The sequence below is a fragment of the Gamsiella multidivaricata genome (genome assembly GCF_025024155.1).
Source record: "Gamsiella multidivaricata strain RSA 2152 chromosome Unknown BC939scaffold_45, whole genome shotgun sequence".
Lineage (NCBI taxonomy): Eukaryota > Fungi > Mortierellomycota > Mortierellomycetes > Mortierellales > Mortierellaceae > Gamsiella > Gamsiella multidivaricata.
Genome location: NW_026251753.1, coordinates 47,208 through 70,103, shown reverse-complemented (window position 1 = coordinate 70,103; position 22,896 = coordinate 47,208). Strand labels below are relative to the sequence as shown.

General features: G+C 48.2%; 8 protein-coding genes across 8 annotated transcripts; 7 read left to right on the top strand and 1 right to left on the bottom strand.

Annotated features, from left to right (window-relative positions):
- Positions 1-769: 769 nt before the first annotated feature.
- Positions 770-2,337, top strand: BC939DRAFT_455744 (XPA protein C-terminus-domain-containing protein). The gene is made up of 2 exons (XM_051556229.1): positions 770-1,622; positions 1,707-2,337. The coding sequence occupies exons 1-2, from the start codon at positions 1,016-1,018 to the stop codon at positions 2,264-2,266; spliced, it is 1,167 nt and encodes a 388-aa protein (XP_051410769.1). The 5' UTR covers positions 770-1,015; the 3' UTR covers positions 2,267-2,337.
- On the bottom strand, positions 2,338-3,850 carry BC939DRAFT_455740 (armadillo-type protein). The gene is made up of 5 exons (XM_051556228.1): positions 3,596-3,850; positions 3,336-3,492; positions 3,105-3,232; positions 2,806-2,986; positions 2,338-2,703 (listed from the first exon to the last, which is right to left on the bottom strand). The coding sequence occupies exons 1-5, from the start codon at positions 3,809-3,811 to the stop codon at positions 2,390-2,392; spliced, it is 996 nt and encodes a 331-aa protein (XP_051410768.1). The 5' UTR covers positions 3,812-3,850; the 3' UTR covers positions 2,338-2,389.
- Positions 3,851-4,312: 462 nt separating this feature from the next.
- Positions 4,313-7,702, top strand: BC939DRAFT_207237 (kinase-like domain-containing protein). The gene is made up of 2 exons (XM_051550664.1): positions 4,313-6,557; positions 6,629-7,702. Exons 1-2 carry the CDS (start codon positions 4,440-4,442, stop codon positions 7,418-7,420), a joined length of 2,910 nt encoding a protein of 969 aa, XP_051410767.1. The 5' UTR covers positions 4,313-4,439; the 3' UTR covers positions 7,421-7,702.
- Positions 7,703-8,243: 541 nt separating this feature from the next.
- BC939DRAFT_518401 (putative mitogen-activated protein kinase) lies at positions 8,244-10,881 on the top strand (the record flags this gene model as incomplete). Its single annotated transcript, XM_051561180.1, has 11 exons — positions 8,244-8,299; positions 8,480-8,527; positions 8,629-8,758; positions 8,893-8,936; positions 9,057-9,156; positions 9,344-9,391; positions 9,498-9,539; positions 9,649-9,835; positions 9,945-10,024; positions 10,121-10,199; positions 10,298-10,881. 11 exons carry the CDS (start codon positions 8,244-8,246, stop codon positions 10,582-10,584), a joined length of 1,101 nt encoding a protein of 366 aa, XP_051410766.1. The 3' UTR covers positions 10,585-10,881.
- A 178-nt stretch (positions 10,882-11,059) lies between these two features.
- BC939DRAFT_478323 (uncharacterized protein) lies at positions 11,060-12,322 on the top strand (the record flags this gene model as incomplete). The annotated part of the gene is made up of 6 exons (XM_051558753.1): positions 11,060-11,204; positions 11,362-11,444; positions 11,553-11,690; positions 11,795-11,867; positions 11,979-12,049; positions 12,173-12,322. 6 exons carry the CDS (start codon positions 11,060-11,062, stop codon positions 12,320-12,322), a joined length of 660 nt encoding a protein of 219 aa, XP_051410765.1.
- A 1,016-nt stretch (positions 12,323-13,338) lies between these two features.
- BC939DRAFT_455735 (uncharacterized protein) lies at positions 13,339-14,518 on the top strand. The gene is made up of 2 exons (XM_051556227.1): positions 13,339-14,266; positions 14,350-14,518. Exons 1-2 carry the CDS (start codon positions 13,784-13,786, stop codon positions 14,419-14,421), a joined length of 555 nt encoding a protein of 184 aa, XP_051410764.1. The 5' UTR covers positions 13,339-13,783; the 3' UTR covers positions 14,422-14,518.
- A 305-nt stretch (positions 14,519-14,823) lies between these two features.
- BC939DRAFT_455733 (uncharacterized protein) lies at positions 14,824-17,791 on the top strand. Its single transcript, XM_051556226.1, has 7 exons — positions 14,824-15,040; positions 15,136-15,217; positions 15,301-15,434; positions 15,542-15,756; positions 15,838-15,955; positions 16,053-16,913; positions 17,017-17,791. Exons 1-7 carry the CDS (start codon positions 14,903-14,905, stop codon positions 17,650-17,652), a joined length of 2,184 nt encoding a protein of 727 aa, XP_051410763.1. The 5' UTR covers positions 14,824-14,902; the 3' UTR covers positions 17,653-17,791.
- Positions 17,792-19,258: 1,467 nt separating this feature from the next.
- Positions 19,259-22,828, top strand: BC939DRAFT_455726 (caspase domain-containing protein). The gene is made up of 5 exons (XM_051556225.1): positions 19,259-20,828; positions 20,944-20,994; positions 21,128-21,280; positions 21,408-22,252; positions 22,360-22,828. The coding sequence occupies exons 1-5, from the start codon at positions 19,706-19,708 to the stop codon at positions 22,768-22,770; spliced, it is 2,583 nt and encodes an 860-aa protein (XP_051410762.1). The 5' UTR covers positions 19,259-19,705; the 3' UTR covers positions 22,771-22,828.
- Positions 22,829-22,896: the final 68 nt, after the last annotated feature.

Below are 22,896 nucleotides of genomic sequence, written 5' to 3'. Positions count from 1 at the left end.
CATGGTAACACCATGTTCAGGGCTTTTATTCGCGGGAAATCACATAAAAGCGTAAAAGCGACCTCCAGGCATATCTTGCTATCGGGCACTTGGTTGTCGGGAAACAAGCAGGTCTATGCAGCGAGCAAGCACGGATTGGATGCTCCGGTTGTCAAGTTGCGGGTTGAAAGTGCGCTATACTGGCAGACCTTAGAATAGAAGGCCACCAAAAAAAAAAAGAACGGGCAAGGAGCAACAGCAACGGCTAGAGCAGAGAGATAACCAGAAAGACGGGAAACACACTGTAGGCTGCAGACTGATGCTCCAGACTGGAGCAAATAGAAGCGTAATTTAAGAACCTGAATCGGCGAACGAGGAGGTCAGGAGAAGGAGATTCAAGGAAAACAGAAGCAGCAGACAAAAAAAAAAAAAAAGCTGTGGAGAGGAACGCGGGAGCAATTGCAAAAATGGCCATTTTCTCCTTGAGAACGTTCAACAGTCGAACTCAATTGTCCAATACGAAGCCCGTTTGTGATGGTGGCAATGGGCTCGCTACCTTTTAGTGCAATGGGTACCGGGCACTTGGACGAAGCTGTCCCTGGGTTAATTTGCTTGACGGTACATGCTCAAGGCTACTGCGCTGGAATACCTGGCACCATGGTCCCTTTTGAGACTGCTCTTTAAGAACTAGGCTTTGGTTCAATGCCGCCTGGATATTGCATCATTCACCCATGGCTCCTGAGATAAGCTTTGTCACCAATGGCCTAAAAAGGGAAACTGCGACCGTTTCTGCCTTTTCTGTCTCTTCCTTGTAACGAACTGCATCATCACCTCCACGACCATCTTTGTCAAGACCCTGTTCTCAACAACTATTTTATTTCCTTAACGTCGTTCGCCAGACCACTATAACTAGATTCAGGATCGCCCTTCACCCGATTAACAATCGCTCATTCAACACTGTTCACCACCCTCAACCTAAAGGGACGTCATTAGGACAGCAACGCCACCAATTTCTGCAACTCCACTTCAGTACAACATGACTGATCAGGCAGTAACCGCTTCCAACAAGGCGACAGGGCCCACTTCCTTCAGTCCAATCGATACTGCGCAAACCCTTTCATCTTCAAGCGCAGCAACTGAGGGGATCAATGCTACTTCACATACAGCTTCTGCTCCATCGGTTGCTCATGAGGAAACCGTCGGACGGCCCGTTACCAGGGCTGAGCTGCCACCGGAGGTTCAAGCTAAGATCGAAAGGAACCGACAAGCAGCGCTGGAGAGAAGGGCAAAATATCAAAGGAGACTGGAGTCTGAACAGGCGATTGCTCGAGAGTTTGGAGAAAGCAGTGATGCTGGGTTCGTTAGCACGGGGAATAGGGCCGAAGGCAACCAACAATTATCCATCTCAGCAATCATTGAGCAGAACGCCCACTTGATCCACAAAGCCATGGAGGAGATTGAACCACTACCAAAGAACCAATGGACAAAATTTTACGACTATGATCTGTCGAAAATGAAGGATACAAGAGCCGGTTTTATTCAGGAGCTGGACGAGAGGGATGCGGTCGGTTCAAGTGCATCGGCGGAGGCAGAGAACTTGAGGAAGCGGAAATGGCAGCCAACTGTCGCAGAATCTGATCCATGTAAGTAGCCGGCTGTCTCTGTTGCTTTCTTCTTCCTTTTCCTCGCCGTCATTTGCTTACATAATTTACTCCGCACCGAATTAGCTATCTTTCTCGGCGCTGAGGACAACTACGAATGTCAGGATTGCACTTCTGTCGATATTGATTTCCAGCTCCTGCGCCATTTTCATGTCCCTGTCTGCATCGGTTGTCGAGACACGCAGCCAGAAAAGTATTCGCTCTTGACAAAGACAGAATGCCGCATGGACTACTTGCTCACGGATCCTGAGTTGCGCGATACCGAACTGTTCCCACATTGGGAGAGACCTAACCCGAAGAAGGCGACCTGGAACAACATGATGCTGTATCTGCGCTGTCAGGTAGAGGAGTTTGCATTCAAGAAGTGGGGCGGTCCCGAGGGTTTGGATCGAGAATTTGAGAGGCGTGAGCGAGACAAAGAGTCCAGAAAGGAGATTAAGTTTAAAAAGGAGCTCCGGAACCTTAGAAACAAGACAAGGACGTCTATTTGGCAGGACAAGAAGATGCAACAGCGATCCAAGGTCCACAAGCATAATTTTGGAACGGCACTGGTTGATCCAGAGTCGGGGGCTTCTGTGCAGACGTGCATTGAGTGTGGGATCCAAGTTGAATGTGAGGAATTTTGAGCCTGCTCTAGTCCTTCGTGCATGTACATACAATCGTGCGACTGGCGCAATAAAACAGTCGATTTTCATGAACCGAATACTATTTTTATTAAATGCATGTGTTGTGGTGGTTGTTGGGATCCTCTATGCTGTCTTCTTCTCGAGATCTGCCCATGCCTCTGAGTCCAAAATGTGCTGTGAGTACTTCTCTTTAGCCTCCAAAATCCTGGGATGAAGAGATGCGAGTGTTGCTGGATGAACAGGGCTCGGGGTAACATCCAGGAACGTCTTCAAGCTCACCAATGACTTTTCGACCAAGTCCTCGTTATCCATGTGCTGGGTCAGAATGGTATCCAACGTGTGGACGAACCCCAGATCAGCCAACTGCGAGCAGACGGAAGGGTGCAGAGTGAGAAGAGTGCTGAGCAAGAAGAGGGTTTTACGAAGCAACGAGAGGTCTATATACAGCAAAAAGGAGAAAGCACGATAAGAATGATGAGTCCAATGCATTTAATTTTCGGTAGCGACAATCCTCAAAACGAAAGCATAGCCCTGCTTACCAGTCTCGGTCTTCACAATGTTAACCAGAGTCTTAAGACCATCCGCGTTCTTGAACTCCTCCAATGCGGGCTCATAGTGTTTGATAGCTCCAGACAAAGCATAGATCGCCTTGGCACGAACGTAGGTCTCTGGGTCCGACAGCAATTCCATCACAGCCGGAAGGCCCTTTTCCCTCAAGAACTATTTTTTTTAAAAGGGTATGGAACATAAAAGAACAACAAGGAAGAAAAAATGAATTAGAGATTTTGAAAAAGCTGATGTGTAAATGCTCAGCTATTAAGGTGTGGAGGATACGTACAGCAGCCTGCGCCTTGAGGTTGTTCTGCGTGGCGGTTCCACAAACCCACAGAGCCTGCTCTCTGAACTTGGGGTTGCTGTTCTTCAGCTCTTCGAGAATTGGTGGCCACATCTTCATGTTCTCTATATCTAATACGAATAAAAACAAAATCATCGATCAGCGTTAAACATTCAATCGCAATCCTAGGAGAAGACAAGGATTGAACCATTGAATGACTGAAGGACAACGTACTGGAAGCATTATCGATGTGCTGGATCAACATCTCAAAATCCTCCCATGCCAGTTCCTTTTCGTCTGTGGTTGCCTTTGGGCTCTTGATGACCGTCAATGCGTCGAGCATCAATTGCGACTCGCTCTTTCCGAGAATAGCATCAATGAGACCCGGGTCCTATATGTCCAATTTCAACCAGATAGACATAGAGATGTGCTGGTTAACGCAAACGTTCAGCTATCCATATCGCGCCTTTGATCTGCTCTCCCTCAAGACATACCATTTTCTGGACGACTTTTGCGGAGGCTCCAGAGGGAGAGGCGTCCTCTTTCTCAGTAGCCTGATTAATAATGGACCACTTGAGCAGCTCGTTCAGCGACTTTTGTTCCGACATGTTGGCAGTGGTGTGTGTGTGTGTGTGATTGGGTAGGTGGGTAAGGAATGGGATGCGGAATGAAAAAGAAATGAATCGAACAAGAAAATAAACGGCAGGCATATCACATGATACAGGCGCACGGCCCACCCAGCTCGGCGCACGCGTCTTGAGTGTTGAAAAAGAGGTAGAGATACTACTCAGACGACTAGCCTGTAGCTTTACGTGTCATCGTGTATGCCAGCAAGTTGCCACCGGTCAACCTTGTGCGCGTAGCTTGGTGGTATACGCCATTTACTTTCTATGGCCCTCGATCATGAAGACAGAAAGATGGGTAGTTCGGCCGGGGCGTCTTTAATGAAACTGTGGAAAAGCTAGTTGCCGTGGTTCTTTTCAATAGATAGCGCACGACAGATCCTCTCCGTATTCCGAACTGTTATTCAGTTTACACGGCACGATTTAATAAAGACAAAATATGAGAGATATCGCGTTCCGGTCCATACTGCACCGACAGCCCCATCAAGATGGTGCGGTGCAGAGTGACATGTGCTCTATTGGCGTATGTTTCCCAAGTAATCAGCGCTCTCCTTGACGATCGGTTGGCAACGACATTTCCAACGGACCATTCAATCGCCTCACTATTTCTGTTCACCAAACCCATTTCTGCTGCACCACGCCATCCTCGCTGGCTCCTCTCATCCAGCCCTCGATTCAAGGTCCAGCGGCACCAACTCCATAATTTCTTCTCATAATGGATGGTCCAAGAGTGTCCCTGTCGAACTCTGTCTCACCTCTTCGTCTCAGAAAAACCAACAGCTCTTTTTTGAACTGCCGTATCCCTGAGAGTAGCACTGCAAGCCCCCAAAACACGGACCAGGTCCGTAAGAATGGCAGCAACCCTAGCACTCCTCACGACCCTGCAACTCTACGCGTCGGTTTTAGCCTTGGCAGCAGCATTCACAAACATATTTCCACACCAGAAGACTTCAATAAGCCAAAAGATGGAAAGGATCCCAAAGTCAATAAGCTGATCCACTCCACCTCTATCCCTTCGTTCTTATATGCGTCATCCGGCCACTCACTCTTCCTTGCGATGAAGGTTGATCACTCCAAGCCAAAGTTTGGTCGCTCCGTGAGTATGATCATTTCTTCGCCTTCTTTTGAATCGACAGCGTCCAGATCCCTTGCATCCACCTTTTCTGCCGACTCTTGGGGTGAACAGCCCACTGGGGGAACTGGGACCAAGTGCCGTCAACAGGGCTTGAGCATGGAGTCCACCCAAGATGGAGTCGGCCTACTATCAATGTCGCAACCTCAACCTTCCCTCTCTGTGCTCCAGATCGGACCTATTGCGCGCAAGAACTTTCGTGAACAGACAGCGGAAAGGAAGAGGGCCGTCTTGCAAATGAGTCAGCTATTGGCGATTTCAGGAAAGAAATGTGTATACGCAAGGCAGGGGGACATCGGTGAGGCACCATCCCTGGACCTGGATCCTTTCTCACCCTACTCTCCAGGAATCTTGGACTCCGATACGGCTATAACAACTGATCAGACGTACACTCACAAGGAACCGATCGACCTGAATGAGTATTGCAAGAGAGTTGATGTTCGACCTAAAGATGACGATGATGATTCGGACCAGGAAGAGGAGGAAGAAGAGGAAGAGGGACATGAATACGAGAGTTATGAGGAGTGTGAGACGTATGATGTGTATGAGGAGTATGTTAAGTATGGGGTGTATGATGGGTATGAGGAGCATGAGTATCAGGAACATGAGGACTACGGCAACCAGACGGTGGTATCGGCGCAAGTGAATGCTCTGAGGTCCGAATTGGAGGTTCAAGTCAAGCTAGAGGCCACAGAAACAACAAGCAGAGATGATATCCTGGACCAGCCCCAACATGAGGGCGGAATAGAAGAGCAGATCCAAGGCATCTCAAATACCTCGCAGTCTTCAGTAGACGTTGCTTTTAAACATGCGAGCAACAATGCTGTCCCCGCAATCGCACGTCCAAAAAAGGGATGCACGACGGAGTCGGAGGCGATTGCTAGGCAGTGGCGACACGATCAGGCCGCCAGCCATTTGATTCAGCGCACTGACGGTTCTATCGTTGAGCACATTGTCCACCACGAAACATTATCCGGTCTACAGCTCTCAGCGAAGCAACATAGAAGACAGGGCGACCAGGGATATTTGAGTTCGCCTGGTTCTTTGCGCGTGGCCAAAATACGAACAGGAGATTTGTGTAGCACTGGATCGTCCTCACCTTCTGGTCGCCTTGAATCATCTGATGCAGACACGATGGCAACCTTTGAGACGCGTGGATCGACGTCAAAGGACGATACTTCGATCCTTGTTGCAAGTATTTCAACCGAGGAGAGCACTGTTGTCTCTTCGGCAGTACAGTATGAGTCTATCTCGCTCCCGGCCCTCCCAAATGGCTCTTTGCCATCTGGAAACCAGTGGGGGATGGAGCCATCAAAGATCGATACAGAACTCCATAGACCAGACGTCCTGAAGTCTGCTCAGATCACCTCGAAGACATCAGATAAGGACCCGTGGAGGCTGGCAACGAACGTGTCAATGTTGTTCAGGAGCAATAGCAGCGATCAGGAGCAGGTGATCTCGTCCAAGGTCTCACGATCTGGCAAGCTGTTTGCGAAGAAGATCAAGACCATTGCCGACTTTGAATACAACGTGGCTAAGAAACTGGGCAAGGGCAACTTTGGGATTGTATACCAGGGCAAGACGATTGATCAGGGCATCGAAGTCGCTATCAAGAAAATCACACGAAAGCTTCCCGGTGAGATCGAGAGGCTGGGCTTGGTCCAGAGAGAGATGAGAGTCTGCCGCTTGTTCCATGACAGAGTAAGAGAACAATCGTATGCGAACAAAATACTGTAGCTGAGACCATGAAGACTGACCCTTTTTTATTGTAGACGGGTATTGTTCCCTTGTTGGATATCATTACTACGAACAAGCATCACTACCTGGTGTTCGAGAAGGCAGAAGGAGATCTGGCGGAGATGCTCAAGACGCGCTGCAAGGATGTTCTAGGTGATCGATCTAATAAAGATCTAGATCAACGGCCTTTGTCCCCTTCCTGCTCTCTCGGGACCATTTTCAGCATCGAGGAGATCCGCTCCATCATGTACACTGTTGTGCTCGGTGTGCAAGCCCTCCACCAGGAAGGTTACAGCCACAAGGACATCAAGCCCGCCAACATCCTCTTCCGTAAGGGCAAGGGCCTACTCTGCGATTTTGGACTCTGCAGCCAGATATATGAACTGCCGCTGAACCAATTCTTCGGAACTCAGGACTATGCGAGTCCGGAGGCTAGGCGCGTCGGAGGTCATCGTCAATGTGACTACATCCGAGGCGACGTTTACAGTCTAGGTGCAGTGTTGTACGAACTCGCGACGGGATCGGTTCTGTCCAAGGTGATCAGTCAGGGCTTGAACTGGCAAAAGATTACCTACTTTGGCGGCATGGCCTTTAGTGAGCTTTTGCAGGGGATGGTCAATGACATTGAGAAGCGGTGGGATATCGATCGGGTCGTGGAGAGTCAATTCTGGAATAAATCGATATCGTCGTCAAGCGTGGCGCTCCCTTGTTCACCGTGCTTGACAAGCCCACTTGGAGATGGGGTGGTACAGACTGGAGAGGTGGACCCTGCGAATGCTGCCCTACCGCTCACGCCAAAGAAGGTGGCTTCACCCGTCCAGTGTTAGACTGAGAAGGAGTTCGTTGTCTAGACTGCTTTTCTTTCTGTGAATAGCATTATTCAATTGTAAGGAAGAATGCATGCATGAGGGACCTCACAAGACGCCTCTAAACATTAACCATGACGCTATGGACACAGTGCGAAATAAGGTGCTCCAGGAACGCACCTTTGCGTCAGGGCCGTAACATTTTATAACTCTATTAAGGGCATGCCTAATCCATTTTGAATGCTCCTTTGATCTGCAGGTACCGGAGAGGTGAGGTAGAGGGGTCGTTATCCTGATTCATACCCTTCATAACGGGCCTTCCATATGGGCAGCATTTTTCAAAGCAGCCTTGAAGGATGAACATCAGAAACTGTCAGTCGCAAGTTGATGCCTTGTCCTGTTGAAAAGAGGGGGCAAGAAAGGGCCCAACTGACCAGGGGATGGACCTGATACGCACACGAACACGAAGTTGCAGACCGCTTTCGAGCAAAAGTACGATGTGATCATGACATCATACGAAAAAATAAAAAATCCCGACAACAAACAAACACCTTTTGTTTTTGTAACGGTTTGTATCTGTGCCTGTTCCTGTTGTCCCTGGCCTAAAGCAAGCTTGGTCTTTTACAAAAAACAAAAAAAAAAGGCTACTCGTTCCATTGATCTGCTCCTTCGTCTTCCTTTTCTTCTTCCCCGTTCTCATATTTTTTTCTTTTTCTTTTCATCGTTCACCTTTTCCTTCTCCGTTTGCTCTGTTGTCAAAAATTCAAAGTCACCACCAGCGAATCCAAACACCTCACACCCCTCTTTTCCACACTCATACGTCTCTCCTCACCACAACTCCACCATGGCTCAATTTGCAAAGCTATCTATCTTTGGAACCGTCTTTGAGGTCACTACTCGGTAAGTCTTGTCTTTCTTTTGCATGTGTGCTATGTGTGCTTTGTATGATTGTCTGCTGGTTTGTGGTGGTGATGGTTCGAAACTAGAATGGCGAATGGAATGCATCGCAACCAGTTGTGGGTCAGCTCATCGAATGAGCTTCAAGAACTAACCTTCATGACCATTCTTCGCCTATCATAGCTATGTCGATCTCCAACCTGTCGGCATGGGTGCCTTTGGTCTCGTCTGGTAAGTGAGGCACGGCACGAGCTCAGCGGTAATCTCGCCATTCTACCGAAATCAAGCTTATCCTCAACTGTCCTTGCGTTCATCTCCCTGATGATGTATAGCTCCGCCAAGGACGAGCTGACTGGCCAACCCGTCGCCATCAAGAAGATCATGAAGCCCTTCAGTACTCCAGTCCTTTCAAAGCGCACTTACAGAGAATTGAAGCTGCTAAAGCATCTCAAGCATGAAAATGTACGTGCAGTGCATCAACCAACTTTATCTTATCACGCAGCCTGCACGGAGATCTGACATCCAGCGGAATGACCATTGGGCAAAGCTAATCATATTGCGTCAATGATCTTTCTGTGTTGATTCCCTTTTGATAGATTATCTGCTTGAGTGACATTTTCATCTCGCCACTGGAGGATATGTAAGTGGGCATCGAGCCGGGAGAAGACATATCAAAGGGAACAGGGTTATTTGAAATGCAACATGTTGAGTATAACAGTTGTGCTGACATTTGTTTGCTGCGCTTGACCATACACTACAGTTACTTTGTGACCGAACTGCTCGGAACCGATTTGCATCGTCTGTTGACCTCGCGGCCTCTTGATAAGCAGTTCATCCAGTACTTCCTGTATCAGATCCTGGTATGTGTCCCTAATAGACCTGCTTTTTTCACGACAACAATGACGATTATCCCCCTGATACCTCGTTTTTCAGTGACCCAGGTCGATTTGGCATGGACCTTAAAAAAAAAGGTCTAGTACAATGCCCTCTAACAGTTTGCCTATCGCTGGTTCTCCCCTTTTCTCTCCTCCGCACCTCCTCTGATAGCGTGGCCTCAAATACCTTCACTCAGCCGGCGTTGTCCATCGTGACTTGGTAAGGACATTGTGACAAGCTGTCCGGGCGTCGCAACCAAGAGATGTATGCTGAATCCATCTTATCGGACGTCACCCATTGACACTTTTACGGTTTGACTGAATAGAAACCAAGCAATATTTTGGTCAACGAGAACTGCGATCTCAAGGTACTGCAGAAGGACGATATGGCCGCGATTTATAAAGCTAGAGAGATATGCTCCAGAGTCGCTGCTAACGATTTGTGCGGCCCATTTGTGCATTGTTTCACGTCAATAGATTTGCGACTTTGGCCTGGCCCGTATTCAGGACCCTCAGATGACCGGATATGTCTCCACACGCTACTACCGTGCACCAGAGATCATGTTGACATGGCAAAAGTACGATGTGGCTGTCGATATCTGGAGTGTCGGATGCATTTTCGCTGAGATGCTGGAGGGCAAGCCACTGTTCCCTGGAAAGGATCGTAAGTTACTGATGCTATTTCTTTATGCAATTGCTGATAGGTATTCGACTGAATGTTCGGCAATGATTCTCACCTACTAGATTCTATTGCTTATGATTTTTTTCTCTAGACGTCAACCAGTTCTCGATCATCACTGAGTTGCTCGGCACACCACCAGATGATGTTATCCAGACCATTGGTAGCGAAAACGTACGTTATATTCTTACGTACGATTCTTTTGCCTAGGCATTGTTCTGTATATCGCTTTCATTGACTGACCTTGTATTGCTCTCCTCGCAACTCTAGACCCTTCGCTTTGTCCAGTCACTCCCCAAGAGAGAAAAGATTCCATTGACGACAAAGTTCCCCAACTCTGACCCTGTTGGTATGCTCTATTTTATTTCTTGATGGACCAGTTTTATTCGGTCACTATTGCTGGCAACACACTAACATGCTGCTATGTGTATCGAATGGTGAACATAGCACTGGACTTGCTCGAGAGGATGTTGGTGTTTGACCCCAAGAAGCGTATGACAGCTGGAGATGCCCTTTACCACAAGTACCTCGAGCCCTACCACGATCCCGATGATGAGCCCGTGGCCGCCGAGGTCTTTGACTGGTCCTTCAACGACGCCGATCTGCCTGTGGACACATGGAAGGTCATGATGTACAGCGAGATTTTGGACTTCCACCACGTGGATGAGAACCAAGCCAACTTTGTGGGCGGTGTTCAACCGGTTCCCGGCCAGGCACCTCAGGTCTTTGCCTGAAAATCGAACTGAAAGTCGCTTCGTCATAGCGAAACCTGAGAACCCCATCGCATATTCAGCAATACGTTTGTATGTAATACTATAAAATATACTGTACTACAATTATCATGAATCTGAAGTCGAAGGGAAAGCGATAACGATGTAAATAAGGTTTTCTGGAATTGGCATAGAGTGAAGATGGTGAAGATGGACTTGATAGACAACGGCCCAGTCGGTGAGGGGTTCAGTTTATCCTGCTCGGGTCGGTGAGTAATGATATATCTGGCAACCGGAATGAACTCTTTCTGGTATGTTCAGACGGCGAAAGTGGATCCGCGGCGCTACTCACGCCCTATCCTGTCCTACATCCCCATAACGCCAACCACGTCTCTGTGACGTGGTTGGTTGGCTCCTTTTCTTGGAGATCCATGGTCGTTTCATCAATTCTGCATCATCACACTCGAATCGCTTTAACAGAACACGCGACTTTCACAGCATGGCCATCAACATCACTCGATGGAGCATTTGTTTGCTGGTGCTCCTCAGCATCCTCCCTTCGGTCTTTGGACTTTACTTTTATCTCGAGGGCTCGGAACAAAAGTGCTTTACCGAGGAACTGCCCAAGGAGACCATGGTCTCAGGTATGAGCATCACTCGACATTAGCGGACGAAAAATCAGCAAGGCTCTCTCTTGAAGAATGTTGAGATGGACGTTATTTCGGATGTATGGCGTTTTCAGGGCAATGCTATCTGACTTCATATCTAACGACAATTTGTGGTATCTCAATCAACTATTAGCCCATTACACTGCCGAAGAGTGGAACGAGGAAGCGCAAAAGTTCATCATGAACTCTGAGATCGTTCTCGAAGTCTTGGTCGATGTGAGTGTGCTATCAATTGCTGGGCCGCGATATCTGCTCGGGCGACAAATAGCCAGGCGCCTAGGTGAACGGAATAGCCCTAACGAACGTCTCCTGCTGATCTCCTAGGAACTGCCATCGGGTAACAGGGTCTACAGCCAGAAGCTGCGGCCCAAGGGCGCGTTCAAGTTCACATCTGCTGAATCGAGTGAGCATGCGATTTGTCTGTTTGCCTCGACGTCAGGCTGGTTCAGCTCTACAAAACTTGTAAGGCTTCAATGTCACTTCATCTTCATATTCTTCATACACTTTTTTTTGGCGTGGAATCGTGCCTTTCCTGACGATAACGCTTTACTGCTTGCTGTTAATAGAGAATTACGTTCGACATGGCAATCACTGATATTGTCGAGGAATTCGGAGACGGCCCTGAGGGCGCCGTGAGCGGTAAGTACCGCAATGCATTCAATCAAGCAATGGATTATAAAAAAAAATGAATTAAGGCGGATTCTTACTCGAGAAACATGTTCAAATACTTTTATCCCTGTCGTTTGATAGAATTGGTCCAACGTGTCCGTGAATTGAGCCATAAGGTCGGCGACATCAGACGTGAGCAGATGTACCTTCGTGTAAGGATTATCCACTTTCTTTTTTCCTTTTGTTCAATAATGAGTCTTGTAGCTGCTTTTTTACTATATGGTTAACAAGGTTTTGCTTTCTTTTCTTTTGGGCCACCTTTTATTTCCTAATAGGAAAACGAGCAAGAGTTCCGCAACAAGAGCGAGACGACCAACTCTCATACAGTAACCTGGACCATTTTTCAGTTGGTTATCTTGGCCATTACCTGCGCCTGGCAGATGCGCCATCTTCGCAGCTTCTTTGAGGCTAGAAAGATGATTTAAGAAAGGGGAAAGCGAATGGAAAGCGCCTTCACAAGACCATGTCTTAATACACTGCAGTTTTGGATGCAAATAAATTATTGTTTATGATCTTCAGTTGCAAGGAAGATGAAATTATCTCGAAGAATAACAATATATGTAATGTTCAAGCAAAAGACCCTACAGCAACTCTGCCTTAACCAATATCGGCAGACTCCATCTCTTGCAAATCTTATGAGAAGACGGTCTATGCTTGCTCTGTGTCCCTTCACCTCCCACGGCAGATCGTCCCAATACCAAAATCAAGGAGCCTTTGATTCAAAGTCGATCGCCGCTCCAAACTGCTAATATGGTGTTGTTATGTTATAGATAAAGGGGAAAAGGTAAAGCGCACGTTCCTGCCTTCCCTTGCCTCCTGCGGCAAGTCCCTGATCATGGATTCCACTTTTCGCGTGGTCTTTAGACAGCCCATCACCATCATCCATGGTATTCCCGAGAATGGAATGGAATTCTTGGTTCACTATCCTGATACGAGTACGCCTGGGTATCCCGAGATATCATGTTGGCGCCCATTTTCTACCTAACTTTTATCTTCTTGTCGCGACAATTCTTTTAATCTTGGTACATTGACATCCACCTTACCCTTATTTTTATTTTATTTTTAACGACAATAACCCAAGCAACATGAAGATTCAGGTCTCCAGGTTCTTGAGACCCATCGCCATCCTTACCCTAGCTTCTCAGTTGACCAACGCATCACCTTTTACCCTCAACAAGGGCGGGAGCGATAAGCGTCAGGAAATCCTTCCAGATATCTTGAACGCGAAATACGCTGTGAGCGACATCGACACGTCCGGGTCACATGCACTGCGACATATGGCAGCAGTATCAAATGGAGTGAAGCAGATTGTGGCCATGGACAGTATGGGACGTCAGAATATACAGCAGGTTGTTTTGGGTCATGACGAGAACCACGACAAAGACGACAAGAACAACAAGAATACCAAGAACGACAAGAATAACAAGAATGTTAAGGACGATGAGGACAGCGAAGACGACGAGGACGACGAGGATGACGAGGAAGATTATGATGACGATGATGGTGATGATGATGGATACGATGATAAAAATGAAAATGAGACTGGGGACGACAACGGAGACGAAAATGATCAGGATGAGACCGATAAGGATGACACTGGTTTTGAAAAGGAGGAGGAACCTGAACAAATTGATATTCGTCTACCCTCTGAAGGTTCGCTGTCGGTCTCCGAACAGCACAGGCATTCTCATATCAAGCAAAAGCGCGACAAGACCCCTGCACTTGTCGTGACGGACTCCGAGACTGGCAAAGGTGACAACGATGGCCAAGATGACCACAAAGATACCGACTCCGATGACAGTAGATCTGACAGCTCCTGTATCGACTCATTTGTGAACTACGCGCTTCAGTTCCGTGAACGCTGCACGGTCCAGTGCCTCCGGGAGATGGCCCATATCTTTTCAAATCCAAATGTCCTTGGCATGTTAAGCTGCTATGGATGCAGCAGCTTCCTGGTTCAGGGTACCTATGTTCTCGGTGCCGACTGTGCACCTGTTTTTAGCACTCCCTCACCATCCCAAAAGATAAATGCAGATGGCAAGTCCGGCAATGACACAGTAACAGCGATCCCAACGAACGCGAAACTTGGCGATCTACAGAAGGATGTGCACCCTGCGGACGCACAGCTATTCCCGTTAAACTTTGGAGACATGATGAAAGGTCTTCGCAATATTGACATGAAGGAGCTTCAGGATTGGTTCGATATTGGACAAGGTCTTGTCAACGTCGTCCAAACCAACAACATCGCGGCAAGTGCAAAGAACAGCACAATGACAAGCAGGGTGAAACTGGAGATGGAGGAGGAACGACAGAAGGCTGATAAGGGCCTGTTCAACATGTTTGTGAGCAAGGCTGCAGGTTTCGCCAACGTAAGTAATGTTGACATGGTTGCGTTTTTCTATTGCGCATGGTCACGATCGATCGACTAACATTTTGAACAATCATACGATAGTGGATTCTTACGCCTGAAATGGTCGAGGGTACCGGAGCCTTTGACAGACTCAACAATTCGAAGATTCTGTAAACGAGAGAACGCCTGATAAATATGGTGGCATTCTTCATACATTCACTCGTCGTCATCCGCTTTCTTTTTTACACACCCCTAATAAACCAATTTCTTCTACGTATGATGCAGTGTGTGAAAAAGTGGAGATGCTTTTTTTTGTTTGCAAAAAGGCTATGACTCTCATAATGCAAGGTTCAAGCAAAGTTCAGTTACAGGAATGCCAATACAGCTCTATGAAGCTTCCAAGGATAACATAAAGAATGCGATGAGTCGATATGCTTCATGCTCACCCTGCCTAAGCGATGTCCAGGTTCATGAAGTTCCTGCCGAATTTTTTTATTTTTTGTCATGGTGACTCGATGGGCGAAGCAGATTCTATAAAAGGCAGGCGACAGACTTTTGTTTCCCCACAACTACACAGCCAGAAACACACACACATACACACGCAGCCGCACAAAAAAACCACCAACGAAAAAAGAAACGATTGTCTTTGAAAGCCATGTCTGAAATCGAACAGCAGAACCTCATTCCCGCCACGGCCATCAAGACTGGATCGTCGCCCATTGCGCTGGGAGCAAAGCCAGCCAATGAAAAGAAGACTAAGAAGAACTCCCCTGAGAATGCTTATCCTTTGGAGGTATAGGATTATAAAAAAAAAAAAAAAGCCATTGAAAAAACGTAGGCGAACGCGTTTCTTACATCTCATTTTCCGTCGTTCTCACTCGTATTCAGACTGCTCCTGTCCCTGAATACATTGCTCATCGCATCGCCATCTTTGATACGCTCAAGAAGCAATCCGATGAAGCCGACGCTGGTAGCCAAAAAAACTTTTTTATACGTATTTCATGGTGCGAGTGATGTATTATGGTATTGACAAAATACTTTGTTGATTGACAGGTCAGCCAAGAGATCCCATTTCGATCACGATGCCTGACGGCTCTCAGCGCGAAGGTATTGCCTGGGAAACGTCCCCGATGGACATTGCAAAGTCCATTGCCAAGAGCCTGGCCGAGCGGGTCGTGATCGCAAAGGTATATAGCCCCTCCTCCCTGTAAGGTGTCTCGACACATTATAAAAGATCTAAGATAAACCTATGTCGATGTTTATTGTCTTGCTTTGCTTTATTCGTTCTTCATAGGTCGACAAGGTCCTCTGGGATCTCGAGCGTCCGCTGGTGAGCTCTTGTCAGCTTGAGCTGTTGGACTTCGAGAACGAGGAAGGCAAAGCTGTCTTCTGGCACTCCTCGGCCCATGTTCTCGGCGAGGCCTGCGAAAGACATTACGGGTGCCATCTCTGCATTGGACCACCAGTTGAGGACGGATTCTACTATGAGATGGGAATGAGGGACGAAAGGTAAGCTTGCGAACGCTGTAGCTGCTAGTTATTCAGAGGTGAATAAGTACAAATATCTTTTTTTTGTTTTTTTCTTGGCAGACTGGTCTCGCAAGGTGACTACGAGAATCTGGAGACGTTGGCCAAAAGTATTGTCAAAGAGAAGCAGCCATTTCAGCGTCTTGTGGTCAAGAAGGAAGATCTCCTGCAGATGTTCAAGGTACAAGACCAACTGTTCTGAGTCAGCGCTCTGCAGCCCGCCAATATTAATTCACTTTCCTGGCACCTACTTACTCTTTATTTTTGAAAACTTCCAGCACAACCGATACAAGATCCAATTGATCGAGTCCAAGATTCTTGATGGCGCATCCACGACGGTCTACCGGTGCGGACCCCTGATCGATCTTTGTCGTGGACCACACATTCCACACACGGGACGTATCAAGGCCTTTGCAGTCCTCAAAAACTCTGCATCGTACTTCTTGGGCGACGCCAAGAACGACTCGCTGCAACGCATCTACGGCGTGTCATTCCCTGACTCTAAGCTTATGGTCGAGCACAAGAAGTTTCTGGAGGAGGCCGCAAAGCGAGACCACCGTAAGGTCGGTCGAGAACAGGAGCTCTTCTTCTTCCACGAGCTCTCTCCTGGATCCTGCTTCTTTCTTCCACATGGCGCTCGTATCTACAACACGCTCATGTCGTTCATCAAGAACGAGTATCATAAGCGTGGTTACACGGAGGTGATGTCTCCAAATATGTTCAACATCAAACTATGGCAGACGTCCGGCCATTGGGACAATTACAAGGAGGATATGTTTATGTTTGATGTTGAGAAGGACACGTTTGGACTCAAACCTATGAATTGTCCTGGGCACTGTCTGATGTTTGATGTGAGAGAACGGTCCTATCGAGAGCTGCCACTACGGTATGCCGATTTCGGCGTCCTGCATCGAAACGAGGCCTCCGGGGCACTGTCGGGATTGACGAGAGTGAGACGGTTCCAGCAAGACGATGCACATTTGTTCTGTCGCTTGGATCAATTGGGCGCGGAGATGGATGCCACACTGGACTTCCTGCAGTATGTCTATGGGATCTTTGGATTCGAATTTTCGCTGGCTCTGTCTACGAGGCCGGAAAAGTATCTCGGCAAGATTGAGGACTGGGACTTGGCTGAGAAGGTACACCACACACCCTTGGTTCGTTGCAGCATTGAGTTTCCCTACCTATATCTGTAACTGATGGTCTATGTCTCTCTTTTTTTTTCATGGCGTTGTAACGTAGCACTTGGCGGATGCGCTGAACAGATTCGGGCGCCCCTGGTCCATCAACCCCCAGGATGGCGCTTTCTACGGCCCCAAGATCGACATCCTCATCCGAGATTCCCTGCGACGTAACCATCAATGTGCGACGCTGCAACTGGACTTTCAGCTGCCTGAACGGTTCAATCTCCAGTACCGCAACAGCGGCGGTGATCCATCTGGTTCGGATTTCTCTCGGCCCATCATCATCCATCGCGCTATGCTTGGGTCTTTGGAACGCATGATCGCCATCCTGACGGAGAACTGCGCAGGCCGGTGGGACTTCTGGCTCTCGCCACGTCAAATCCAGGTGATTCCAGTGGCAGGACCGCTGCTGCCGTATGCGGAAAAAGTTCAGAGACAGCTATTTGATGCTGGGTACTTTGCAGATGTCGATGCCTCGGACGCGACGTTGAACAAGAAGATCCGGAATGCAGAACTTGCACAGTATAACTTCATCTTTGTGGTCGGTGCTGAAGAGGAAGCGTCCGGGTCCGTCAATGTGAGGTCGCGTGATGATGTGGAGAGCAAAGCCAAGGGACAGATCCGCAAGATGGAGGAGGTAATGGAGAAGCTCAAGGTGCTGAAGGACTCTATGGCCAAGGGTAGCCGCATCTAGATCTATGTTCCGAAGAGACCTGTGCAGGGCCCCATTTTTCACGAGCCTCACACATCACTAGTTTAGCCGCGTTGTAGTACAGTGCATCAAGTAGGGAAATTAGTATTCGTTTCTTAAATATAAAAGAGACAGCGAGGCGAATCCGTCAGATGCGTTGCCTGTTGACTTATGGTGGGATAGTAATCGAGCCATGTCGATCCTCCATAATGCACATTGCTGCAATAGGCTTCCCCTATTCATCTGGGGTTCATTATCGCCTTTTTTTTTAGGGGACAGCTCTTAATGTCTCCTTGTATCCATGACGTCCGTGTTCCACGGGACTCTTCAAAAGGTGACAGGAGGCCGAATCGAGACCTTACTCACTGGATGACCAGATAGATCTGCTCCAGATTCCCGAGTCCGCTGCCTTGATTCACTTTGGGGGAACCAGTCCATAGAAAAAGAAGGAAGAACCCCTTTGGATACGTAAACATTCTGATGACGAACTAAATCGGTGGCATCTGCAACTGCAAAACGTCCCTGGTTCCACCAAAACATAGGAGCAACAATCTTCCCAGAATGGAACGAGAAGCTGGATTACACAAGCAGGCTTCGTCGCGTTCTCATTGGTCAATGGGTGGGTATCACATTTTCTTGGCCTTTTGGAGCTGCAGCCAGAAGCTCTATTAAAGTTCTCACTAATTGAGAGCAAGTCTAGCTCGGACCGTGGCGCCGATATGGCTGTCGCATCTTGCGCCATGTTTCCTCCGAGGAAGAAAGCCTTCGGGTCCTTCAAGGCGTAACGCGCTATTGTCTATGTCAGTAAGCAAGCGCTAGGTTGTCATTAGAAGGAGAAGAATCATAAGAAGCAAGACTGGCCGAACAACAGACCTGTAAAATGTTTATGTTATACAAGGAATAAAAGGATGCGCTAGTTGGTGTGTCCAGCTGGACATGAGCGAAGGAGGAGAAGGATTTATGTTTAGTTGTATGTGCATGCTCTTCTTTCCTCCAACTCCAACTCCCTAATCCTTGGTTCAGCATGGTCCCCTAGATCTGAAAAGGTACAATGACCAAACGACCCTTTGCTTTCCTTTGAAAGCAAGGAAAGCGAGAGTAATCTGATGTGGGAAAGAGGCAAATGGATAACGGCATGCGTGGTGGTGGTAGTGGTTGTTACCAGGGTTCTGGGTACGGATTAGGCGCAACAAGAACAAGACACGACATGATACAGGAACAATATTCATCCAACAAACTAAACCGGCTTATGAAAACATCAAGATGATAGATGCTAGGACATAGGATGGACTTCTGCAAGAGCTAAGCATGTGTCGATCGGATTAGCCATGCTAAGTCGCACAGGAACACGGACATGGCATCATTAGTGTACCGTTAACTAACATGAAGACCACAACCAGCAATGGGGATATGAAGCAATTGGGGTGGCAGTGCAGAAGAGGAGACATCGTTCATTGGTACTATAGCGGCACTTGCTGTGTACATGGAATGTGTACATGAATGCGATGCGGTTTGTTTGGATGTCAAGCAGCACGGAAACCTGCTCGCTCTATTTTTTTTATTTAAAAAGCCCGTTCGGGGATTCTCTCTATCGCTTTATCGCCCTTCTGTATCTCGCTGTCCCCTTTCTTATTCGTCTTTCCTTGCTCGTTCTTTCTTTCCGTCCCTGACCTTTTTGCTCTTGCTTCCTTGTTCATTTCGCTGCAATCGCCATCACCATCGACATTCCCTCAACCCAATCTTGGATTCAGCTGATCCCCCTCTCCCTCCTGTAACGCTGTCTTTCTATTGCTCCCCTCTCGTATTCTTCTCTTCTTTCTTTATCCACTGTACAATTCCTCACCCTTTCCTGCCGCATTATAGTCCTTGTCAATTGTTTGTTGTTTGGTTCCTTCCTTTCTTCATTGTATTCACCGCCTTGTATAAAATATTTTAGTGTCCTTTTCCATCTTAGTGTGCCTTTCCCGCCTCGCCCAAACTCAATTCGTTTCATTTTTACTGCCAACTCGCCGTTGACACCTCTCCGCAACACCCTCTCATCCTCCTTCTGGCCACGATGTCCTCGTTCTCCATCTCGAACGACGATATCGATCCTGCCATCCTCGCAGATGTCACTCGAGTCGTGCAGGAATTGATGCGAATGCAACAGCTCGAACAACAGCAACAACAACAACACCAGCAACCGAAGCACCACAATACCTTCAACTACTCATCCTCTGAAAATTACGACAACGACTTCAGTGATAGCCCGCAAATGGATCTTCTGGATGATTCCTCACATGGGTCTCAGGGAGGTAGAGAAGCACTAGCGTACGGTGAAGGGATCGAGGTCGAGGTGTCTCTTCAGGGAGAGGCGATTATTCTACAAGGATCCAGCGTTAATGTCCACGCCGACAACGAGACCAAAGATCAATCCTCGTCACTGTCCCTATCTTCTACCTCGTCCTCTGTCTTCCCAGTCTCAGGAGCGTCTTCATCGACGTCTTTTCACGGCGAAGCATCCACCATCGCACCCGCATCTTCAGTAGCTGCTCAATCCCCTCCACTTCATCTCGAAGGATCGCCTTTCTCTCAACAGAGCAAGGTACAGTCTCTCGTACCAACCTTCTCTGAATCGGACTCAGTTGTCAACGATAGCGCCAATGCTTCTGGAAACGACCAAGTGCCGATCAGCCTCCTGTCTGGTCAAAAGACGCCAACAAGGGCTACATCCTCGGAGAAGCAACCCACTTCCGGCCCTGACGAGCCTGACCACAAGTACTTCGAGCACAAACCCGTTGACATCGACTTGTTCGATGTCTCTGCTTCCGATGCCAATGCCGACAACGATTCTGTCTCGGCAGCAAAGTCACCTGCCGCATCCAAACCTTCACCATCCAAATCGATCGTTCCAAGGTCTATGCCTCAACCCCTTACTCGGCCTCAGCGAAAGAAGGCGCTGCTGATCGGGATTAACTACTTTGGTGACCCGAACCAGTTGCTGGGATGCATCAACGACACTCGGGATGTTTTTGGATTCCTTAACGGGTATTTCGGTTTCCGTTACCAGGACACGATTATGTTGACGGACGACCAAATTTACGAAGACAAGAGGCCGACTGGTGCCAATATCCGGTACTGGATGAAGTGGTTAGTCAAGGATGCTGAACCTCAGGATTCTCTCTTCTTCCACTATGCAGGTGAGTGGACGGAACATTTTTTTGCGTAATCCGATCATCGTAGTTGCATGATTTGAACGCATACTGACACCGTTACCTTCTTTCGTTACTTCCTTCGGCATTTTTCATGCGATAGGTCATGGTGGACGGATCAAAGATTTCTCATACAATGGCAAGGCTGAGCACTGTAAGTATTGTGCCCCTTGTTCTGTGAAAATCTCAAGTGGACATTTATTTCCTATTGCAACCTTAAATCGCGAACGCTCTGGGCAAGGCTCCCTGTTAATCGATGAATCCTCGTTCTGTCTTGGCACTTGCAGTAGGAGATGAGGCTGATGGCTATGACGAGATTATCTATCCATGCGATTACCTGAGATCTGGCATCATCTCTGACGATGAGATGTATGATCTCATGGTCAAGGAGCTCCCCGCAGGCGTTCAGCTCACAGCCCTCGTGGACGCTTGTCACAGTGGTACGTACGGCAGGCACAGCTCATATCCCGAACCTTACTTCGGGTGATAGATGATCGTCCGTGCGCGGCCCCACCTAACTGAACGCGTCTGATATATATATATATTCTAATTGATCGATGAATACAGGAACGATGCTCGATTTGCCATTTGTTTACAATGGAGATCATGTCACCGCCCTCGAGAAAGTGACAAGGACCAAAGTTGGGGCCATGGCTGCCATGTCCGCGAGCGACGTTCAGTTTGATCTTCCCGGTTCAAACAATGGCAGTGTTCAGACACAGACCACAACCACAACCACCACCACTACAACGGTAACCATGACAGCTTCCGGTGCAGGCTCCAGTCCCGTCGTGGCTCAGTACACGAACGGTTCTGTCATGACTGTCACTGGAAATTTGTCACCGCCCGGCGGCCTGCCTCCGATCCATAGCAAGGAAGGCGCCTCGAGCCCTGGTCAAGCGCAGAGTACGCGGTCCATTTCTGCCACCGAGGATGGCGACGTGGTTGACAAGGCTGCTGCGGCATCGTATGACGATCTGGTTCCGCAACTGACTATTATCAGCAGCGACTTTTCGGACTCAAACGAGCAATCCGTACCCCTTATGAACGATTTGACCTCGATCGGTGGGTCTCTGTTGTCGCCATCGTCTCTGGGAGCCGACTTGGCTTCAGGTGCCTTGAAGCCCTCTACCCGGCAGCGTACCAAATCGGTAGCGAACATTGGAATCATTGAAGAGATGTACTCTGGTTCAGGGGAGGTGATCAATGACCACCGTGGCATTGGGTGCGATGCAATGGAGTGGATGGACCCAAACAGTACTGCCAGCGACGACGCCAACAGGAATGGTTTACAAGAATGTACTATTATAGTCGAGGAAGCCAAGGAAGTAGTTAAGGAGGATGCCAGGGAGGAAACCGCGGAGGAAGATGAGGACGAGGAAGAAAGAGAATGCATGGAGGAAGCGCGCAGGGTAAGAAGCGTTCACTTGTACTCCGTCAATTACGACCGCGAGATGCCATTTAGAGCACACACTAACCCAGGATTTGGTGCACTCGTTACTCATCCCATATCTTTTAGATGGCCATGTTCCGAGAGACCAAGGGCAATGTCATTATGTTCTCAGGCTGCCGTGATGACCAAGCGTCCGCAGATATCCGTGCAAGCGCCAAAGATGCTGCCATCATCCAGAACCACCATGCTACACTCGGCGCCGCAAATGGAACGGCCGTCAACTGGGGTACGCCGACAGCGATGAACGATGCCGCCTCTAATCCACTAGGATACAGTCTTCCACAACCCTACACAAGTCCCATGGCCAGGGGTGCTGTCTCGTACGCCTGGATCCAATGCCTATCCCAAAAACCAAATCAGACGTACGAGGAGCTGCTGATCAGCATGCGGTACTTCATGAAGCAGCGAGATCTGGAGCAAGTCCCTCAGCTTGGTTCAGGCATGCCTATGGATATGAGGGCTGTTTTTAAGCTATGATCGCAATAACAACCATTAATAATTAAAGAAATCGCATATCTTTATCTTTATATTCATGCCTTTGGTTCGTTCTTCGTAGACGCATTTTTCTACAAGATAAAATGGAATGTAGGAATCTGATTGCCC

Coding starts and splice junctions, on each gene's coding strand:
- BC939DRAFT_455744 (XM_051556229.1), top strand. CDS start 1,016: ATGACTGATCAGGCAGTAACCGCTTCCAACAAGGCGACAGGGCCCACT. Junction 1,623..1,706: donor TGTCGCAGAATCTGATCCAT/GTAAGTAGCCGG, acceptor GCACCGAATTAG/CTATCTTTCTCGGCGCTGAG.
- BC939DRAFT_455740 (XM_051556228.1), bottom strand. CDS start 3,811: ATGCCTGCCGTTTATTTTCTTGTTCGATTCATTTCTTTTTCATTCCGC. Junction 3,233..3,335: donor GCACATCGATAATGCTTCCA/GTACGTTGTCCT, acceptor TATTCGTATTAG/ATATAGAGAACATGAAGATG. Junction 2,704..2,805: donor CATTGTGAAGACCGAGACTG/GTAAGCAGGGCT, acceptor TGCTGTATATAG/ACCTCTCGTTGCTTCGTAAA.
- BC939DRAFT_207237 (XM_051550664.1), top strand. CDS start 4,440: ATGGATGGTCCAAGAGTGTCCCTGTCGAACTCTGTCTCACCTCTTCGT. Junction 6,558..6,628: donor GCCGCTTGTTCCATGACAGA/GTAAGAGAACAA, acceptor TTTTTATTGTAG/ACGGGTATTGTTCCCTTGTT.
- BC939DRAFT_455735 (XM_051556227.1), top strand. CDS start 13,784: ATGGCCCATATCTTTTCAAATCCAAATGTCCTTGGCATGTTAAGCTGC. Junction 14,267..14,349: donor AGGCTGCAGGTTTCGCCAAC/GTAAGTAATGTT, acceptor ATCATACGATAG/TGGATTCTTACGCCTGAAAT.
- BC939DRAFT_455733 (XM_051556226.1), top strand. CDS start 14,903: ATGTCTGAAATCGAACAGCAGAACCTCATTCCCGCCACGGCCATCAAG. Junction 15,435..15,541: donor AGCGGGTCGTGATCGCAAAG/GTATATAGCCCC, acceptor CGTTCTTCATAG/GTCGACAAGGTCCTCTGGGA. Junction 16,914..17,016: donor ACTGGGACTTGGCTGAGAAG/GTACACCACACA, acceptor GTTGTAACGTAG/CACTTGGCGGATGCGCTGAA.
- BC939DRAFT_455726 (XM_051556225.1), top strand. CDS start 19,706: ATGTCCTCGTTCTCCATCTCGAACGACGATATCGATCCTGCCATCCTC. Junction 20,829..20,943: donor TCTCTTCTTCCACTATGCAG/GTGAGTGGACGG, acceptor TTCATGCGATAG/GTCATGGTGGACGGATCAAA. Junction 20,995..21,127: donor CAATGGCAAGGCTGAGCACT/GTAAGTATTGTG, acceptor TGGCACTTGCAG/TAGGAGATGAGGCTGATGGC.